Source organism: Acanthisitta chloris, unplaced genomic scaffold, assembly GCF_000695815.1.
Source record: "Acanthisitta chloris isolate BGI_N310 unplaced genomic scaffold, ASM69581v1 scaffold9138, whole genome shotgun sequence".
Taxonomy (NCBI): Eukaryota; Metazoa; Chordata; class Aves; order Passeriformes; family Acanthisittidae; genus Acanthisitta; species Acanthisitta chloris.
Genome location: NW_008686477.1, coordinates 5793 through 27009, shown reverse-complemented (window position 1 = coordinate 27009; position 21217 = coordinate 5793). Strand labels below are relative to the sequence as shown.

Below are 21217 nucleotides of genomic sequence, written 5' to 3'. Positions count from 1 at the left end.
TTCTCATCTTATTTTCCTAACACTCCTCATTAAACAAGCTGTTACAGCAGACTTAGGAAACAACAATCATTGTGGCATCACCCACTCCAGGGCTGTCCTTTTGCAGCAGACAAACAGCATTTTGCACTCACACAGGTTTTTCCAGCTGAGCACCTACAGCATTTCACAGCTATTAAGCAGCTCAGTGCTTTTCCCCTTAGGGATGTTCTGAGGAGGCATGGGCACAGGGGACATGGGCAAGTGATTTAACCATGTACCAAGGTTAAATCACTTGCCCCTGACCTTGTGAGAATTCAGTGACAGTCATGAAACCAAGACCTGCCATCCCAGGAGTCAGGCACACAGCTTCAGTGAATTGGGATATATTTAGTGTGTGTGCATGTCTTTTGAAGGCTAAGACAAAAAGGCTAAATTGGCATAAGCAACCACCAGTGCAACAAACATTACCACCACGAAAAAGAGTGACATCAACTCCCCAAAACACAAGAAACCAAAATACCTCAATATGTTTTCCCCCTTCAAATTTGTTTTCGGTTAAAAAAATAGCATGAAATTCTTAGAAACATTAGAAGAGAAATATTAACAATCTTTTTTCAATACCATTGAAAAAGTTTCAATACTATTGTCATTTATTATCATCATCATTTAGAAGGAGTACTATATAAACAAAACAAACACGTGGAAATATAGAGCAGCAGTGAACACAGAATTATTGATGAGACATTTTTGGGAGATGACTAGGGTAGGGGGTGACAGCAATGGCAACAGCTACATTTCACACCAATGTAGCAGACATCAGAGCATGGTTACTCCAACAGTGTCACAAAATATTTTCCTTATGAGGGAAGCAGTTGCCTGTAGCTAATTTGCACAAGGCTGTGGCAGGTCACCTACCTCAGTTGACAATCTTTTCATCTCTTGCTTCCGCTGCTGCTCTGCAACATTTGCCACAGACTCAGCCAAGTGATTGAGCTCTTGCTCCTTTGGAGCTCCCATGAAGTTCAGCAAAGGAGGCTCCCAGCCATTTCGGAAACGGGGGACATAAGGTGGGATAAAATGGTCCTTGGGCCAATCAGCTCTGTATGGAAAGTAAATTACAGATCTGTATCAGGGGCCAGACAAATATTGGTTTAATACGTTCCTAAAATTGAAAAGCTTTGGAATTTTTCATAGTATAGCACAAAGGCTGGGGTTACAGTTCAGGCAGAATCATGTTGGAACACAGAGAATCAGCAGAAAACATTTATTTAACACAACTATGCTTCCTGCAGAAAGAAGTTGCTCTTGCCATAAAGACATGACAATGATAAACACAACAATCTTCTGCCCAGTAGCAAAGATGGATAATAGGAGACTCAATCTAAACAAATCCAGAATTTCTTTAAGGGTGAGATTGCATATGGCAATGCTCTGCTGGTGTGAAAGCACCAGACAAAAGTCTTTAAAGAAAGAGGTGGATTTATAAGAACACCTGAAAGCAGTTACGAAGCAGGGAAGCCTAGGGGGACCAGCTACATCTAAACCAGAAAGTTCAACAATAGCTTTTACTAGCAAAACCCCCCAAAACCCCACCCAACTCTATATGCTCCAAGACACAAGAATTATCATCACATTTGCTGTTTTACAGTCCAGATAGATCTTTATAAAATACTGCACTACTTCTCAGAGTTCCATTAGCATTCTCTATTGTAATAAAAAATACCTAAATGAATGCTTCATGCTCTGCCTTTGCACTGCACATAACACTCTGTCCTGCAATATAAATCACTAGATCTTCACTATTCTTCAATATTTTGTCACTTTTTATTGCAGCTTCTCCCTGATTTTTAATGAAGTCCAGATAGCTGGGTTGGAAAAATAATGGTGAAAAACAACTGGAAACTACAAGGGACAGTGCAGAAAAAAATGACTGCAAAATATATCAAGAGGTTCTGGATACCATAGACACAAAAGATTCTATCTGCATTTTCTCCCTCTGGGAGATCCCAAATCCCAATGAGGCTAAAGAATTCTTTTCCCAAAACTTTAAAGAACAATTCTGAAGAGCCCGAAGCCTAACGAAGTAATATTGAGTTTATTGGGGGCTGGATGACCTGCTTAAATTCAAATCAATAAACTTGATTTTTAGAGATCCTCTCTAAAATATTCAAAGCTTTTCCTCACCTGGATTTGGTCCATGTATCACCCAAAGACATCCACAACTGTGCTTCCTCACTGGTGACAGTATACTGCAGGAATTCTATAGTATCTTTTGCTAAGAGGGGGCTGAGGACTGTACCAGCAAGCTCAGGACCTCCTGTTGTCTGTACCACCTAAATCCAAGGATTAAAATAATACAAAGAACATCCACATTGTCACTAAGGAAGATATTGTGAATATATGTTACTTACTAGGAAAGAGTTATTACTCACAAAAACACCCCCAAAAAAAACCCTCCAAAACTCTGAGAAGCTAACAATGTGTCTTAATGTCCTACAGATTAAACTATTTATTGCTGTTCTGGTCACAAATCATTTTTTATTTAGACCCACTTTTGGTAATGTTATTTTTGTTCTCCTGATCAAAGCCACACATACTTCCATTAAATAGGCATATGGCCATGCTTTCAACTCTCCTCCTGCATTATGTAGAGTATCTCAATTTTTTATTGCTAATTAAAAATTATAATGGCAAAGTATAACAGAGCTAAAGATAATTTAAATAAATACATTTAATAGATGGGAAAATATGCAGAAAAGGATATAAATTATTTTCTAAAGAAAACCTCATCCTGAGATACACACATTTCTCCTTAGCTATTGTCCAGGGACGCAATGTTTCAATCTTCTTGTCCTTGAAGAGGTTACTGAGCATATAAATACAAGAGTTCTGAAGGAAAACACTGAGAAAATTGTAAAACCTTACCATATGCAGTGGGGTAAAGAGAAAATGAACCAGTTCAGTTGCACTAGGATTCTGGATATGGAACTTCAGCTTGGCCTGAAGGAATGGGAAAATTACATGTTTTAAGAAACATTTAACTATTCTGACAATAAATACTTCAGACAGCAATGGCCATCCCTGGTTGGGCAGCAGATCTGCCTCAGCCCAGTGCTTTGTCTGCAACATCCTCTGTGTGCAAGTGCTCCTTCATCCAACTGCTTTGGAATCCATGTATATTTTAGCACTCATTGTGCAAAACAAGAAGTGCCACAACCGAATTATGAGCTTTGTAAAGAAGTATCTCCTTTAGAAATTTGACACCTCTTAATTTCATTAGTATTCTGTAAGTTCTTTTCCAAACAAAAACTGAGCTGTCCTTCTCTACTTACTTTTTTCAGCCATGCTCATGACCACTTACAGATTTATTACATTCCTCCTCGGTTTGGTCTTTTCCAAGCTAAAGCAATTCCTTCCAGCATTATTGTCCTCCCTGCACCTTCTTCAACTTTGCTACACTGGCAACAAAACAAGGCCAGGGAACATAACAACATATTAATGTTCTTTATTTGTTCATTTTCTGTTGTCTTTTTTTTTCCCCTGATGGTTTCTAACATTTGCTTGGTTGATCACACTGAACACAGATGACTTTCACCCAGGAATCTCTACTACATTAACATTTTTTTCTGATTTGTTTTACATATGAGATTTTCCCTCATCTGTCCATGACTGTCATATCTATCAATACTGAATTGCATCTATCATTTTGCTATCATGAGATATCTCTACATTTGTAGACTCCATGCTCTTCAGCTGTCAGAACACCTGTAAAAGTCTTGGGTGGCCATGGCCCCTGCAGAGCCACATGTGGGACTTCACTGCTGAATTTACAGGCATTTTAGCCCTATAATTTGGTTCCTATTTCAAACAAACAAGAATCTAAGATGTTACATTCAACCTCCCAACAGCTCAGTTTGTTTAGAAACTGTGCAGCCTTGCTCTGTGTGTTTTGGAAAGCCAAAGAAACAAAATCAAAGAGGAGGTGGATCTGAAGACATTTTGTTTTGCAAGATGTTTGCTTCTTCTTCAGCTTAATACACACTCCTACAAACTGCATCCCATGTGCAGGTAGCTCAGGGGGATCTGGTTGCCTCAGATCCTTGGAATGACTTTAAAGATTATCAGCATGATCTTAACCACTTCTACTCCTCTGGAAGAAAGGCAGTTTGAAAGAGGTTACATACCACACTGTGTGGTTTGCTGAATTAGATTTTGGAACAGATGGGTAAATGATGCCCATTCAAACAGGGTTTCTATGCATCTGCCTCTAACTTGCCATTTTGATTTGCTATTCTTCAACCTGTTAACAGTTCTTTGATTTGAAACTGATAATCTCTTGTGCCCAACCAATAAAAGAGGGTTTGCAAAAACATTGTCCATTATCAAGCTTTTCCAAGTAGAGAAAGACATTAAAAAACAATTATACTATAAAAAAAAATCTAAATAAAAAGGAAAATTAAATTTCACTGATGCAGCTTCTTGGGGATTTCTCTTATTTACTGATCACCCACTGGCCTTGCAGGCTCCAGAAATAAGAAGCATGCCAGAATGTGTTTTAAGAAGTTCTAGTAGTTTTTATTGCATCTTGCCATCTGTTCCTCAAACTGCTTTTGGCTAGCCTAATTCTGCTTTTACATCCAGCATGTCCCTCCAAATGAAGAAAGGAGGAGGATGTGTTTCTACTTCTAATAACTTCCTATACATTGTTCTTCAGCCATAACACCTTACTTTCACTCTATCTAAAGGTTTTGACAGATGGTAGACTGTTTTTTTCTAGAAGCTTCCAGCATGGTGTTTTAAAACACTTTGCATTCTACTGGCAGAGATTTTATTCTTCTAGCTACTCCTTTTATTTTTAAACTAAATGCTTCATTTTATACAGTTCTCCAGGTCTGACATAGCACCAGGAAGTGAAATTTCAGGCTGTTGTGGCTCCTGCAGTGATGTTGAAGTAAAGCATCATTACAGCACAGCTCTTCACGAGCAGCATTACAAACCAGGTCCTAGATGCTGCTGAGCACCAAAACTGCTTCATCTCCAGCACAGAAGATAAAGATTCAAACACTCACAGATTGTTCTTGGGTGAAAAACTAATTTAAATCCAGAAGGTGGCAAAAATAATGGGAAAAAAAGAACATTACAAGCAGTATTGATGAGAAGGATAAGCGTGTTCTGTGACATCCATCCCCTCTCAAAACAGCAATCCTTAAAGGTCAAAATCACTGCACTTGCTAGAGGCTTTTTTAATGAAAAAACAGATTTCGTAGCATTTCTAAATATCTCCCACAGCACTGCAATTGGGATTCATTCCCCAAGAGGAAATAAAGAGCTGATTTGCCTCAGTGAATGCAAGAACAGCTTTCCCCATTGGCATAGCTGTCCCAACAATGGGAAGGGACAGTCAGGATCTGACAGTAAATGCTTTGAAGGTATCCCACTTGCTGCCTCCCTTGAACAGCACTTGTAAAGGAGGAGACGCCAGGAAGAGGCCCTTGAATTAGCATCTCTGATCACTGTAAACCTATGAAGCAACAGTGATTTGTCAGACAGAATGTTCTGTGGTCAGAAGGTCCTACATAATGATGGCAACAAGCACAGAGGGTCTGATGGGCATAGCTGAATAAAACCAAATTAAGGCCACAGCTGGTGATACTGGCAAGCACACAACAGAGCTGTGGCCCCCACAGATGTTCCTAGAATTTCTTTTATCATTCAAACTCAAATTTCCCAAGTAAAAGGCTTTAAAGAACCAGGAAATGAAGAAACACAACAGTGTTGAAAAAGAAACATGCTCATCTAGTCACTGTGTAGAAAACTTGAGGAGCAGCATCCCAAAGCTCAAATGCCAACCCAGGCCAGAAGTGGCCAACCTTGGTGTTGCCTCAATCAACCTTGGATGAAGAGGGAGAAGGTGAAAGTCTAAGACCAGTCAAGTATCAGCTGAACTGTCTGGCTGTGTATCAGCTAAGGGCCAAACAAGATTTCATATCCAAGTGTATCAGCATTCCTGAAGAGAATACTCATAGGGTTGCTCCTTCTGAAAGGGCAGTGGAGACCAAGACAACACAGACTCAGGTTCACCCCTGGATGGTGTGACCACCTCTGCACTGCTGGCAGCTGTAGGCTATTTAAGGCCCCACAAGGTTTCTTTACATGGTCAAGGCAACAGGAAGCTTAGGCAGAAGGCAGAAAAATTCCCAAAGTCAAGATGACCTTCTGCAGCTCCCTCAGGGCCATCAACCAAAAGCATCTACACCCTCTGGCATAGCAGAAACCTCCAAGAAAATAAAAAATAACTACAGAGCAAATCCATCATGTTACTGATTCTTCCTTCTGCTCTTCATCTTCCACCATAATTTTTAGTTCTTTACTTCAAACAAGTGGAATAATCCATAAGAAAATCAGTGCAGCAGAACTGACACCCAAATGAATTTGCAGCAGCAGGGAAAACAAAGATTGTGTTAGACTTAACATCAGCTCTCCCAGGAACAAACTGTTATCCCATGCTGCACACCATCACATCCACTAGCAGTCACCTACCAGAAGATTGAAGCCATGCTTGAATTTTTGGAAGCAGTCAACAAATTCATCTGGAGGTGGTGGCTTGGCACGGAGAGTGAGAACTCCCTCTGGTAAACAAAAGGAGATTTTTATATGTCCATTTATATGCATATAACTTCTGTAAATATTCAAGATAAACACGTAAATACATAAGAAATTTACCAACTTACAGAATTTTGTAAACACAGAGCCGAGGCAGTGAGCATTTTCTGCAGTCACTCCCCACTGACTTCAAGCACACGATTTTTAGATGTTTCCCCTCCCAGTATAGGAATTTATTTGCTCAAAGTGAAAAAAAAAAACTACACTGATAAAAAAGCAACAAAAAAAGACACATTTGGTAGCTACTTCAATGATCCTTAGAGAAACAGTTGTGTGCAGTAAGAACTCCTACCTCCAGGTCCTTTCTTTTTACTTTTCTTGCTTTTCTTCCTTTTTGAGAGTTCAGCAAATGCTTCAGCAGCTTTCTGAAGTTTGGTAACAAAATACTCAATGTCATCCAAAATATGGTTCAGAATTTGCTACGGGAGAAAAGTACAGAATCTATAGCAGAAATACTTCAGAAATTGATTGTAATTCAAGTCCAAACCCTCAGACAGCAACAGCTTCCTCAGAGCAAATTTCACGCTAACACATTCCATATTTAGATTCATTAATTTCTTTACAGACCTGTAAATTACTTTAAATCTTAATTTTTAAAAAACTTAGGGCCACTGGAAGTTTTTTTAAAATATGAGCAATAGGATTATTAAATTTACATTGCAGTTACACAATTTGTTCACATATAACATTTTCTCTCAGAACACATGGAAAAAATCTAATTATTTGAATGGACAGCATTTACCTAAAGAGTATAAATTCATCATCTCCTTCAGTACTGAGTATTAAGCTATTTGATGAAGTTCTCTACCAATTAAGCTATTTGTAGAGAAGTGCTCTTTGAAGACTTGATTTCAAAGAGCAAATGGAGGAGAATGAATGAACCCCTGGGAAAAACATACACACCAAATCAGCAGGTCCCAACATGCTCTTCTCAAGACCCTCTGATGTTGCTGAGGGCAATAGCAGAGTGGAAAAGTGGAAACACAACTGACAAAAGGGGCAATATTTAATATTGCATACACTGTAGAACATGCCCAATGGTGTTGCTTATAGTCAAGAGAACTTTGTCCTTATATAGTTTGCTGAAATTGGTCTCCTGCACAAAATTACAACTTATACTTCCAGCTCTTCATAGCAGAAACTTTATGTCAACATTCAGTGTGTTCCCCCTTTTTTGTTTTTCTTTTAAAGAAGAAAAGGAAGAAAAGGAACTACCACCTCTTCATTTTTAGATCTACCACACAAGCAGAGGCTGCCTGGAAATCTTTTCTCCAGAACTGAATTTCCCATGTGGAAAAAGTCTTCCCACAAAGTAGAGCTGCAAAATTTCACAGACATTAAGCAACATCATTTGTAGTTTCCCACTTACAACATCTCTGTCAATCCTGGCTGCTATCATCTCTGCTGTTTCTTCATGCTCATGGTACTGTCTATGTTTTTCAACTGGGAAAAAAGGGAAGAAGAGAGTAAGACATTGACACCTGGAATTGGTATGTTAATATGTAATACTTTCTATGCACCTTATGCTTTAAACCTGAGTACTATAAGAAAAGGGTGGACAAAACTGTACTATTCACTTTGCAAGGACTCCACACAACCTGAAAATCTTGCACCTTACTGCCTGATCCTGCCAAGTCTCCCAAAAATCTTATGTATATGCTTTCAGTCAACTTCACTCCATAAATGAAGGTAACCACAGAAGTGTGGTATCAGGCTTCAAATCAAAAGATCCCAGCTCAAAGCAGCAGATTATAAACATAACTTAAATAGAAATCATCCCACTTTGCAAAATATGCTGAAAGCTGCTCCAGCAGAAGTACGCAAGAAAGAGTACAGCCATCACTTTGAAGACAATTTGGATGTAAAAAGGTAATTAGCAAAAAGGGATGCCAAGCCTGCAACACAGAAATGGGAGGGAAAGATGTGATAGAACTGGTAATTCCAAATAGCAATGGACAGAGTTGGCGACTTCTGTCTGAAGACAGCAAGGGTTAACATTTTGAGATATAAGTTTTGCACTGTTAGGTCACACTAAGGACTGCACAGCACTTGTTAACAGGTGGGACTGCAGTACATGTATTTTAGAAAAGAACCACATCAGTGGAATAAAAGGAACTGCAGGAACTCAGACCCATAACTGGTCTGGCAAGCCACTTACAATAATGAAACATTTCTGAAGTGAGAAACCAAGCAGAAGAACAAGTTAGCCTTTACTCAATACTGTATATATATAGATTAAATAATCCTTAACATTTCAGATTTCTCTGAACATTTTCAGCTGCTTTCTTTGCACAGTTGTGTACTTTAAGTGATATAGATATAATTTAATAAACAAAAAATAATAAATACTCCAAGGTCTTCCAATTCTACAGTTTTAGTATCTATTATTAAAAGAACCCAAGCAAACAAACAAAAAAAAAAGCCTAGTCTTAAACTTACTAGACTGTTTTATAGAAGCAGCTTTATTCTTTCTGAAGAACTTTTTTTATAAAGAAATCTGATCAAAATATATTTCCTTTAGAGATGTAAAAAAAACCTGCAACCAACCACCAAACCAAAAAACCCAAACCTTCTAGGAATACTACAGTATTTCTTAGCTAAGGCTTAAAAAAAGCAAAAAAAGCCCCAAACAACTAAATAACTGAATGAACTAGTTTAGCAATGCAGGCCACTGTATAGATAAATGTTAACTAACTAACTAAATAATGCTGATCTCAAGTCACCTCTTAATCCACAATCACATTTTTAATTGTCCAAAATACCTACCTGTGCTCCCCCTGTGAATGAGGAGAGCATCATCAGATGACCTGAGCTATGAGACAGTGCTGGTTCCTGTGCATATTTCCCTGCTCACCAAGCAGCCCAGACCAAACCCAGCAGCTCAACCCCCACCCAGCTCAGCACAAGGAAAAACAGCTCTGAACAGAAATTCAGAAAATGTATAAATGCAAGTAAATGACAAGTCAGATTATGACAGTCAGATCTTATTCCCCAGATCAGGCAACAGAGCCTTGGGGCATTTCAAACTAGACTGGGAGAATAATCATATCTGCTCTCAGCGAGGGCAGAGAGCTGACCTTGTACAACCATTTCTGTACTGGAATCTTTAGCAAAGTGACCTTTCCAAATTATTCCTGTTATTACCAAGCATGGTAACAATCTACTGCCCAGAAGAGCTGTTTGCCCCTCCTGTGTGTCCCCAGGAACACTCACAGTCCCCCTGCTCAGCAGCCCACGCTGACCACGCTGCCACGCGGCTCCTCACGTCCACTTGGGTGATGGTCCCTGGGGGCACAGGGGCAGGCGCCCGTGGTGGTGGAGGGATGGCACTGTCAGCTTTGGAGATCATTCTAGGGGAAGAAGAAAATCCCACAAGTGACACTTGAAGGAAAAACGCACTGTTCTCTAGTGCTTAATTGGAGAAGACAAGGAGGCTCCACAAGGACCTCTTCTACTCTAGCCCATACCATGGACTTGCTAAGTAAGCAGTACTCGAGACCATGATGTGTAAATATGTTAAGCACAGCAGGAAACTCACTCCATGGTGGGGTTAGCAAATCTTTGTCACCTGGGAAATCCCCAAGCAGTGCCAAAGAACATGATGAGACCTGCCAGTTTACAAAGGCAAATGCAGTGGCTCAGGTTTAGGAGGTGGCATTTTTACCACCACAAGCAGTTTTCCTGGCTGACTTGTGTGCAAAAAAAAAAAATTGGCAATTTTGAAAACTAGGAGTTACCTTTCAGCTATCACAGCTATTTAGTCCCTAAATCTGAGAGGTTGTCAGCCACCTTTTTCTTAAAACCCTACTAGAAACAACAGGTTCAACTGGCTGATTTTCCTTTCTTGTGACACTGGCCTGTTCACCCTGTCTTGATATAAATGCTTCAATGTTTCCACCCATGATTTTCCACTTCTCCAGTTCTTAGTGTGGTTTTAAATACCATAAGAAAAGATGTCTTTGAAGTAATTTTGCAGTTTGATGCCAACTAACAGAAAAATCCAACAGCTCCTGTCATACACACCCTCCCATCCCTTCCCCACACCCCATTCAAAAAACAAGATCTTCACCTTAAATTCATCTCTTTATAATCCCATTTCAGTCATGGCATTTAACAACAAGAGCACAAAATGCCAAATGTTGTTTGGTCTTTGAACAGTGAAGAGCAAAAGAAAAACGTTTCCTCCACCTTTCCCTCCTCCAGTGGCTTTTCCTTGCCCATGACCTTGCAGCCACTCACACATGCCATGCCAGGCAGGAGGGTCCTCCCTGTCACCCCATGCCAGCAGGGACACGACCCCAGAGCGAGGAACCAGCACTCAGATGCCACACACACATGACCTCTTGGCCTCACAGCCCTCAGAGACTGATATCTCAGAGTATTTGTCCCAACAGATGAAATGACCTACATTCTTTTCCCAATTACATCTCATTAGTTTCCCAGCACATCCAATGTGTTTGAGTCTCTCTGGATTGCCTCTTTGTGCTTCTTATACCTGTTTGCTGCAGCCCCACAAACAGTAAAGTCTACTTATTTAATTTTAAACCTGAAGACAATGTTAGGCACAGTTCAGGTTTTGGTTTGTTTTCATAGGAGTGTCTCTAGGAAAACTTCACAAGTTATGCATCAGATTTAACAGAGCCAAAACTGTAATAAACTTCATTCACATAATGGCAACAATTTCACTTAATGATTTCTGTCCAACACAGACCTATCTATCTGAACACAAAATTCAGCAGCATTGAGAGACACCATCAGGATGCAGTTCACAGTAACTTTACAACAAACTACTACTACCATCATTCAGTATGTAACATATTTGTGCCCTTGTTTCTATGCCTCTACTACCTCTCATTTCTGTATTCATCTTTGAATCCAACAGATTCCTTCCCCCACATTTTCCAACTGGCAAAGAAGCTTTTGCTACCAGGGAAGCAAGAAGATTTCAGCATCATTAAACAGGCAGGTAGGGAGGTTACTCAGTCCTCAGTTGCTGTTTAATTTAACATCTTCAGCTCCCAAAACCTCTTAGCATAATCTTATTTACTTGGAGTTATGAGGCATTTATGCTTTTAATTTAAATCCTGAACTACTTGACCCACATGCAGAACTGAGACATACAATGCTATTCTCTGGCAGGTGGTATTGATCTCAGCAGTTCCCATCACTAAGGTGGAACTGGGAAAGGTAAGAGTGACACTAGAAATTGAAAGAATATCAAATACTCTTAAAGCAAGACCTCTACATGGGGCTTTGGCAGTATATCATTAACTAGGAAAAAAAAATGGCCAAAGACAGCAGGCAGACCTGCAGAGCTTCTGAATGCTGTCACACTATTTGATGACCTTATACACTGCCAAGAAGTTAGGTTTTTTTACCTCAGTGTTTCAAGTCTCTTCTTTTGTTTCCCACTTTTGCTGTCACTGATTGCACTTTCGATATCTTCATGAATAAAACTAGCCTAAAGAGACAGAAGCAGAAACCATCAGGTATCAGCTAGAGTATCTAGATATATGAAATAAATGAAATATATTAAATAAATGAGTACGCAAATAATGAATATTTCATATAAATATATGAAATAAATCTCCTCATGCACTTCATTGAGAGCACCCTTAGATTACAGAATATCTCATCAAATCCCTTTTATTTCAAAGTTTTGGGACAATAATTTTACACAAACAGAACAAAGTCTGGGAGTTGGTATTTTTGTCACTACTTCAATCTCAAGCATCATCATCAGATGCAATCTAGACACTAAATTTGTCTGAACAGCTGCAATTATCTCAAGTCAACCTTATTGCATAAGCTACTTTCTCCCTCTGCATACATAATTTTTGGTTGTCTCAAGTACTTGATTTGTCTCATCCTATTAAAAAAAATCTACTATATATAGAAGCAGCAAAGCTACTATAGATAGCAGGAGTGTAAGGATTAGTAAAGTAACTTGTAATGGTACAATTTCCTTCCAGAACTAATGACAGCCTCCAGTTTCTCTCTGATGTAACAGAAAATGAAGGTTTCAGAACATTCCCTCCTGCCACTCCACAACTGCACTCTGCCTCCACCCGTGGCCACAAGTGAGATTTGATGCACAGCTAAAGCATCATTTTAATAGATGTTGTGCTAAATAGGTCATGGCTTCTCGTAGGATTTCCACTGCTCTGTTATGTGTCTCCAGCTGACAAATTCATTCCCCACAAAGGCTGTCAAAGCCCAAAGCTGTCAGTGACTGGCTCACTCTACCAGCACCATGTCTTTCTTAGTACCCTCATAACGTAGCACTATGTAAATTTTGGGGAGGAATATGGAACTTTTGCTAGGACCAGAAGACATTGAAGAATTTAGGATCCAAGGGGATTAAGGGACTTCTCAGGCTATAATTGCACTACAGAGTATGTATGAGGGATACCTTCAGATTAAAGCATTTATAGAAACAACTTCAGAGGAACTTAAACCCAAAGGAATCCCATTAATTCAATACTCTCGATATTTACTATTTAAGATTTTTCTTGTTTAGAAAATCCTGAATGCCCCAAATAGTATTGATTTCAACTAACTTTTTTTATTGCAGAGGCTCCTGAGGTTCATGGTAACTTCTAATCAAAAAGCAGAATGAAGACAAGAGGCAAAGACCTGAACTTTCAAAACCAGACAAGTCCCATAGGCAAGGACAAAACCCAGGGGATGGTCACAGACTCAAAAACACCTCAGAAGAAAAAGGAAATCCTGGAGTTTAAATCATGTGTACTCCGCATTTTGTTTTGTACACACAGGAACAGCTTCAAAAAAGGAAAGTCTGAGAAAAAGAGATCATCTCTACACTTTGGGAAGCTGAGACCAGATAGACCTCAAAAATGCCACCTGAACTTCTGACACTCCCCACTGAAACAGCAAATTTTATGAAACAAACCACACAATTGGTACATCTTCACACTGCTCTTGCTACACAGTGTGATCAGCAATCCGCTGTTTTAAGACAATGATATGAACTACTACAAAGGAATTAAAAAATCCTTGTGAAATTCTCAATTGTAAATTTGAAGAAAAAACAATTACAGAGAAGAATTAACAGAAACTAAAATCTGTAACACTGGAAATTAAGTAGTATAGCAGGACACATTAAAAAAAAATTTACTCTAGAAGACAATACTTTCATCAGAAAGAAATCTCTTTCCTCACTTTGCCCCTCCTGCAGGTAATACTTTCCCTTTCATGATTTCTCCATGCAGAGAGGTGAGAATTTATACAACATTTAATCCTTCAGTACCAAAAAGAGCAGAAAAAGGGGAAAGACTAGGTAATACTCAGGGCTTGGATGAGTTATTTGCAGATGATAAAATAAATCTAAGATAACTATTTTACACAACTTTTTTCAGAAGTATGAATGCAATCCATACAGATTTTCCAGAGCTTTACACATCTGTAAACCTAAATTAACAGTTGCAGAGCCCAAGGATTAATATTTACAGCAAGGACTTACTGGAACATGCACTAAGGATTCAGTTTATACACTAGATTACTCTCTTTCAGTACATACTACACTACATTTGTTAACATACTATAAGGAGTGTTGATATCATAAGTGCATTAAGCTTACAGCATATTTATAAGAATAAAAGTACAGAATTCTTTTCTAGGAATCAGCACATTTGACTTTATCCACTGTTCTTGTCAATTCATAAAATTCCCCCTATTCAAGTAAGTCATAGCAGATCTCCATTACTATCTTACCTTAATCTCATCACACTGGAAAAGATGCAAATCAGGCTTGTTTTGGGTTGGTTCTTTACAAACCAATGCAAGAATTGAATTGTAATTGCAGGCATTCATCACAGCTTGGCAATGCTGAATTGTGCTTAAAGGAAAATTCTCCAGTTCATTCTGCCGGAAGAGAAAGAAAAAAGCAAACACAAAACACCACCTTACTATACAGTGCCCTCATCTCAGAAAGGCTGCTGGAGTTAAAAAGGGAAAGTGATAATAAGCTAATTAAAATCCTCAATCTCACACACATCATTTTTCTGCTCGTTCCCCTTTTTCTCTCTCTCTGAAAATGAGACTGTCACTCACAGATCTTACCTTTGATTCCAAGTCCACCAAACTGACAGCTTTGTCATCCACTTGAAGAATCATATCTTGAGTCCAGACTTTGCCTTTGGCATCCAACAATTTCAGCTTCCTTATTCCATCATCTACTGTAATCATTGCCTCTTTTCGGTCCAGAACAAAGGTGGTCAAGTGCTGGTGAATGAAACATACATTTAAAAGAAATTATGATAGCAATTTTCTCTATTGTTCAGGAGTGTCAGTATTCAAATTGCCAGGAAATAGCAATGCAAATTATTCATGAATAAAAGTGCCTTTGCATATGACAGATCCCACCTATAAGACATAAGAAAGGTTGTTCAGTCCATAATGTCATTTTAAGTCAATTGAGTTTTGTAGCTTGCTGTTTGTCACCCTCTGTCATTTCCTCACTACTGTAAGTGGGTAGACTTGAAGGCATATTCTGACATCTTTCAGGTATCAAAGCTAGAATTAAACCATGAGTTTTAATTAGCTTTCTTGAGGAGTGGAAACCTGTCTCTCTTGGCAAGCTGAATTCAGGAGGAGCCAGCAGGAGCTCCCCAGGAACACACTGCCAGTGCACCTCCACCACCACCCTGACCTGGAGTGTCCTCATCTCTTCCAGGGCTGCCAGATAGCATGCTGATGGGCCTGCACCTCACTGGGGTACCGTATGGACAGGCTCGGCACTGATACATGGATCACAGCAGAAATGTAGTAGAGTAACCACTTTCGCTCACCATCAGCTTGGAATATTCTCCAGATTCAATTAATGGTCTAAAAACTAACTATTACCTCACAAACATCACCTCAGCTAGACTCTCTGTCATTATGGCTTCAGCAATTTCTCCTTCAACATGCCAACTGTGCAAGAAAACCCACAGAATTGTTTCATTTTGTCCAGGCATAAATCCAGCCTCACATTCTTATCAAAGATCTGGTTACACTCATTCAAGCTGAACCAAGTTTAATATATGCCTGCACATGTGTCTTCTAAATGACTTTTAAAAAATAAACCACAAAATAATAGAAAAACAGAATTAACTGTGCTTTCTTCTATTACAGGATAACAGATCTTAATAATCACAGAGGACAAAGTAGGTGTAAGCTGCATACAATCAAAGTATTTAAAAGAAGTGAAGTGAAACAAGCTCTACTAGCTGCTCACACAGGAATGCTCAGACTCCAAACACAAGTACTACTTTTTATGCCAGTACAAAACTGTTATGAAGAAACCAAAGAAAAACAGACAGGCAATTAGAAGCAACACATGTATTCATTTGCAAGTCAATCATAGGATTGAAGCACTTGAAATTAAGATTCTTCTGCATATGATCTCACCATTTACAGATGATTTATAACCCAGCAAAAAGGAGCTGAGAACCTGTAGTATTGTATTTGCAAGACTTGGCTTAACCCACGACCGTGGTCTGATAGCAGTAGGAGAGAGTTTGGGCCCAAAGTAAGACTACAAAATGAGACACTGCATTCACAAATGCTTAACAGGCTACATATAGGCACTTGGGCTTACTTTGCTGAATACTTTAAACATACTTACTCCTGTGTAAAATAATACAGCAGCATGCAGTAATTCTGCAAAGCAGCTTAAGACAGCAAGTCACATACTCTGCACTTCACGCTGGGAAAGAAGCTCTGCAGACAGAATGTATTTGACTACTACATAGTAGACTAACTGGGGCTTTCGGGGTTAATGCTCAGCTCTTCATGAATATGCTAACACCTCTGTTGATTTTATCTTATCAAAGTATTAGTTTTAAATATCATCCAGTGTGCCTTGCCAACAGCACAGCCTTATTCAGCTCTGCCTCATCTTTGTACCACAGCAGGTTCAGAGACAGGGCAGCATAGCACATCAAATTGATACCCCATTGAGAAGTCCTGTCCCTTTGCCAAACTACACACAACTTTGCTTACATTCTTCTCCACCAACGTTTCAGCTCATTATGGCACTGGAGACATTTCAGTGTAATCTATTCTGAAGTGACCTCAGGCTGTCAGGATATTCTGGAAGATGCATGTGCCTTCAAGCATATGTATCCTCAAAAAGCATGTGGGCAAAAATAACTGTGTGTAACTGAAAGCTGTAATTGGTGTATCACTGCTCGTCTCACCTCTACGTGGTACTGCGACGTTTCGGATATGCTGCTGGCACTGTCTCGTGCATAATTCTTCCTTTGTTCTAGGGATGGGAAGGAAAGAAAGAATAATTATTCATTCAATTTCTTATCCTGATGCTTCCCACTGTTTCTCAGAGATACTTTAGACTAGTTGTATACATGAGAAGAGGAGATAAGTGGTGGTTAATTTCTGTATTTCAACAGCAAAGCCCCTCTGCCCCCACAGAGTCCAGCACAGGGACCATACTTACGTCAGAGATGTTACCAGAGAGCTGGTGGGAGCAAACACATGCCAGATATCTCATCACAGTGAGTCCAGACACCGGAGGGGAGAAGTGTTCTGACTGAAAATGCTTTGCTGAGAAGCCTGATTATCAAAATCATTGGCTTGCCACTTGAGCAGCAATATGATAACTAGCATCAGCCTTACTGTATTTGTGCAAATGCATTTGAAACTAGAGTATTTTCTGATATATATATATGTATCTCATGTTAAATCTGCAAAATAACAAAGCCACACATAAACCAGACCTGACTCATTCTTTATTTCTTCCTAAAGTGTTCAATTAAACAAACTATTGGTGTAGAAATATACATATGCACACCAAAATATCTCTAAACAGAAATATTTCTCAGCTAACAAAGCACAATGCTGCAAAATCAGAAACAACATTTGCCTTTTACTCGATGCAATAGATTAATACTAAACCAGGAGAGGAGGGAAGGGGAAAAGCAAGATGAAAACACAATATAACCACATCACAAAAAATTTAGATGAATACCAAAGAAAACCTTTCAACTTGAGTGGAAAAAAATTTGAATGCAACATTTGGAAGGTCTGGAGTTTTTCACTACATCCACTTAAGTGCCTGATCTGGTGCACCAGGAGCTTTGTTTTGAGGAACTCACTAGGGCCCAGAGTGGTTTAAGGAAACTCTGCATGGAGGCAACTCATTTTTCTCCACTTCATTACAAATCTTGATTTCTGATCTTCAAGTAAAATACGCAGCTCTCATTTTCAGATGTCACTTGTAGGAACATTTGTCACCTTTTATGAACATACCATTATCTCTGCCCTTCTCAGTGACTTCCAAGAAAAACAATACAGTTTCTGAAATACATCAGTGGCTCAAAGCCTCTGTCCCATGGAGACAAACACTGCTCCTGCAGCAGAGCCATCCTGCTCCTGTACAGCACCTACTCAGCTTGACTTAGCAAGAGAAGTGAGCAGTGCACACAGCCAAATTTATGAACACCACAGATCATCACAATCTTTAGCTAGGTGTGTGAGTATTTCAGATTAGATATCTCACTTTCTTTATCCATTGTTCTGCAATCCTGGGGCAGAGGAACTGCATTGATTCCAGCTGTAACTACTATTTCTGCTTTTGCAGCATGTTACTTAGATTATTTCTTCAGTTGATTGTGTTTTTAGCCACAACAGACAAACATACACACACATGCACACCCCAACAGCACAGGCAGTACTGTCTGATTTGCTACCTTTCTTTTTTTGTTTGCATGATGATCTGAAGAAGTAAAGTCCATCTGTTCCTAACAAAACAAGGGGATTAAAAAGCAATATCTAGTTTAACCCCATAGAATTATTTGCATCACTAAGGGGATCAGTTGTCTTCTGCTATGGACTGTAAATGAGAGTTAAATGCTGTGCAGTAAGAAAGAATATATGCTTTTAAAAAGTCACTTTGTTCAACTAACAATGCATCAAATACTCCAATTTGACTATTATCTTCTTTTAGGTGAATGAAACTATAACTTTTATGCTATCAAATTAAACAAGGGAAAGAAAGTTTAGTTCTACTGTAAGATTTATAAATGGTGCAAACAGTAACAGTTGAGATTGTTTTAAATAAACAAAGTCTGGAATATGTAGCAGCTCCAAGGAGTTATAAAGCAGAGAGTAAGTTTTGCAAGAGATTCCCTATTCTGAGGCACATAAATTTTGCCCTGTGTTAAGGCAGGAATTCCAAACCCATCTGCAGCAGTGATTAACACAACCTCTTCCACAGAGCAGCACAGAATGGAACTACCTATCCAAGCAAACGTGTTATTTAGAAGCCAGTTGTCAACGTAATTCATTTGAGCATCAAATAATACCAAGTATGTTACATGGATAGCAGCTTTCAATGGACTCGTTTACCTAGTCTGGGATCTGTTTGTGATTTCCTTCAATTTGTTACACTACAGTTCTTGCTCTGAGCGAGGTATTTGAGCAATGCAACAACACACATGCAATCCCACTGCTAGCACCTAATCACAGCCACGAGAGCATAAACACAGTGTACAAAACACTTCGTCTTTTCTGATGCAGTGTGAATAATCACAGCCACGAGAGCATAAACACAGCATACAAAACACTTCGTCTTCTCCGATGCAGTGTGAAGACAATTTTAGCAACATCTTTCAATTCTCTGCTGTGTAATAATCTAAGAACTTGGAGTGAGCCACGAGCTGCCTCCTCCTGGGGAATGAGGCTGCTCCACACTGTCACTCACTGGCACATCCCCAGCACAGCCCTGACTGGCACTGCATGGCTCCCTGCTCGCAGAGATGCTCAGGACAGATGGAGAAGCCAGTGCTAGAACAACAGATGACAGTATGAGCCAAAACCCATTTCAGAGGAAAAGATCAGGAAGTAAATGATGAAATAAACCCCATAAGAATGTGCAGAGGCACCTTCCCTCCCCACTTCTGAGAGAGATTTATCATGCAAACAGAAAACAGTTCATTTCACAAAGGAAATGAGTGAAAACAAAGGGATTATTTGACACAGGAAAAAAGAGGCAATTGCAAGGGAGCTTTTGCTATTAGATAGCCACATCAGAGAGTGTGATGGCTCCAGTCTAGTTTTGAACTGGACTGTCATTAACAGCAATAAAATTGCAGCTCTGTGCTCAACGTCCTGCCTGATGGCTGAAGGACTGAACAATCACCTCAGCACTGGGACTTCAGAGACAAACTTCATGTTGGGACATAGACATGCTTCTCTGTGTGTATATACACATATACACATACCATGATAGTAAGTAATAATAAAAATATTTTTTGTCTAATCTTTGCAGTGCTCAGAAGAAGCTGAGTTCAAGATCAAGAGGTCACTTAGGAGCCCAGGTATGATCTATAAATAGATAGGTGATTTAGTTCAAATGACATTCAAAAGTCTTCCAAGAAAAGCAAGTTTGTCATGGACAAAGTTTGCTGCTAATGTCATTGTCACATCTTACCAAAACAAAAAACAGTCCATTTTACTTTTACAGTAAAATTGTAGATATATTTTCCAGTATAGAAGTGAATCTATTAAACACATGAGCTTTATATGTATTTACATAAATAAAATACATAAAATATAAAAAGAAAGCTAAGACACCTCCAACCTGCTTTACAGATATCTCATAAAGAAATAATCTGTTAAGAGTTTTTCCACAATGTCTCTTGCTGCTTTCTGTTACCACCTACTATTTCTGTCAACACTTGCAATCAATTTGTTGAATGAACTCATACAGGATACAGAAATCACTGTTTAAAATGATCACTTCAGAATTCCCCTCAGCTGCAGTTCCTGCCTTCAGCACTATGTCAAGTGACTGATTTTGTAGCACACCACTAAAAAATAGTATATGTAAACTTAGAGTGATTCACATGCAACATCACGTTTAGTTTGGATATTTAGGAAAAATGTTTTCGCCAAAAGGGTTGTCGAGCCCTGGCACAGGCTTTCCCAGGTCACCAGCCCTGGAGGTATTTGGAGGATGTGTCCATGTGGCACTTAGGGACACTGTTCAGTGGTGGACTTGGCAGTGTTCAAGGTTCATGGTTGGACTCCATGATCTTAAAGGTCATTTCCAGGCTAAATGATCCTAAATTTCTAAAGCACACTCCCATCACTCCCTAATCTCCAAGGCCACTCCCAGACATCACCACCCAAAACAGGAAGGAGGAAAGATTAGTTGCTCCCAGGGATGCTGCAGCCATTGGCTCTTTGAGCTTTCCAGTTTGCTAAGCTGCAGAAGAGGTGGCAGATGCACAAAGGGAGAGCAGGCTGAGGTGTGAGGGGCCCTGCACAGGACTGGGCCCTCACTGCAAACCTCATACTTCCAGTCTCATCAGCTCTACTGACTTTGAAATGAGCATTTAACAACAGGCACAGATTTACACAGCAGAACATCTCACAGCCTCATTGCTGCTTCAGTTTCCATTACCAGCACAGCTAACAGCAGGATGTACTCACAGTGGAGGTGGATGACCAGAAAATGGTGCAATTTGGCTGGCAAAGAACATGACTACATTCTGCCCCCACAGTGATTTGGCACTGGGCATACAGCCAGCACAAATACTAGCATTTGTAG

At 39.5% G+C, this 21217-nt stretch overlaps 1 protein-coding gene across 1 annotated transcript in view; it reads right to left on the bottom strand.

Annotated features, from left to right (window-relative positions):
• Positions 1-21217, bottom strand: part of EPS8 (epidermal growth factor receptor pathway substrate 8) — a 42993-nt gene that overhangs the window by 19881 nt on the left and 1895 nt on the right. Inside the window, exons 3-13 of the mRNA XM_009080146.1 lie at positions 16845-16912; positions 14725-14886; positions 14377-14526; positions 12021-12103; positions 9856-9992; positions 8012-8085; positions 6935-7061; positions 6520-6608; positions 2905-2979; positions 2164-2312; positions 895-1078 (exon numbers count right to left, since the gene is read on the bottom strand). Of these exons, the coding sequence (XP_009078394.1) occupies positions 895-1078; positions 2164-2312; positions 2905-2979; positions 6520-6608; positions 6935-7061; positions 8012-8085; positions 9856-9992; positions 12021-12103; positions 14377-14526; positions 14725-14886; positions 16845-16912 (1298 nt within the window). The remainder of the gene's footprint in view (positions 1-894; positions 1079-2163; positions 2313-2904; positions 2980-6519; positions 6609-6934; positions 7062-8011; positions 8086-9855; positions 9993-12020; positions 12104-14376; positions 14527-14724; positions 14887-16844; positions 16913-21217) is intronic.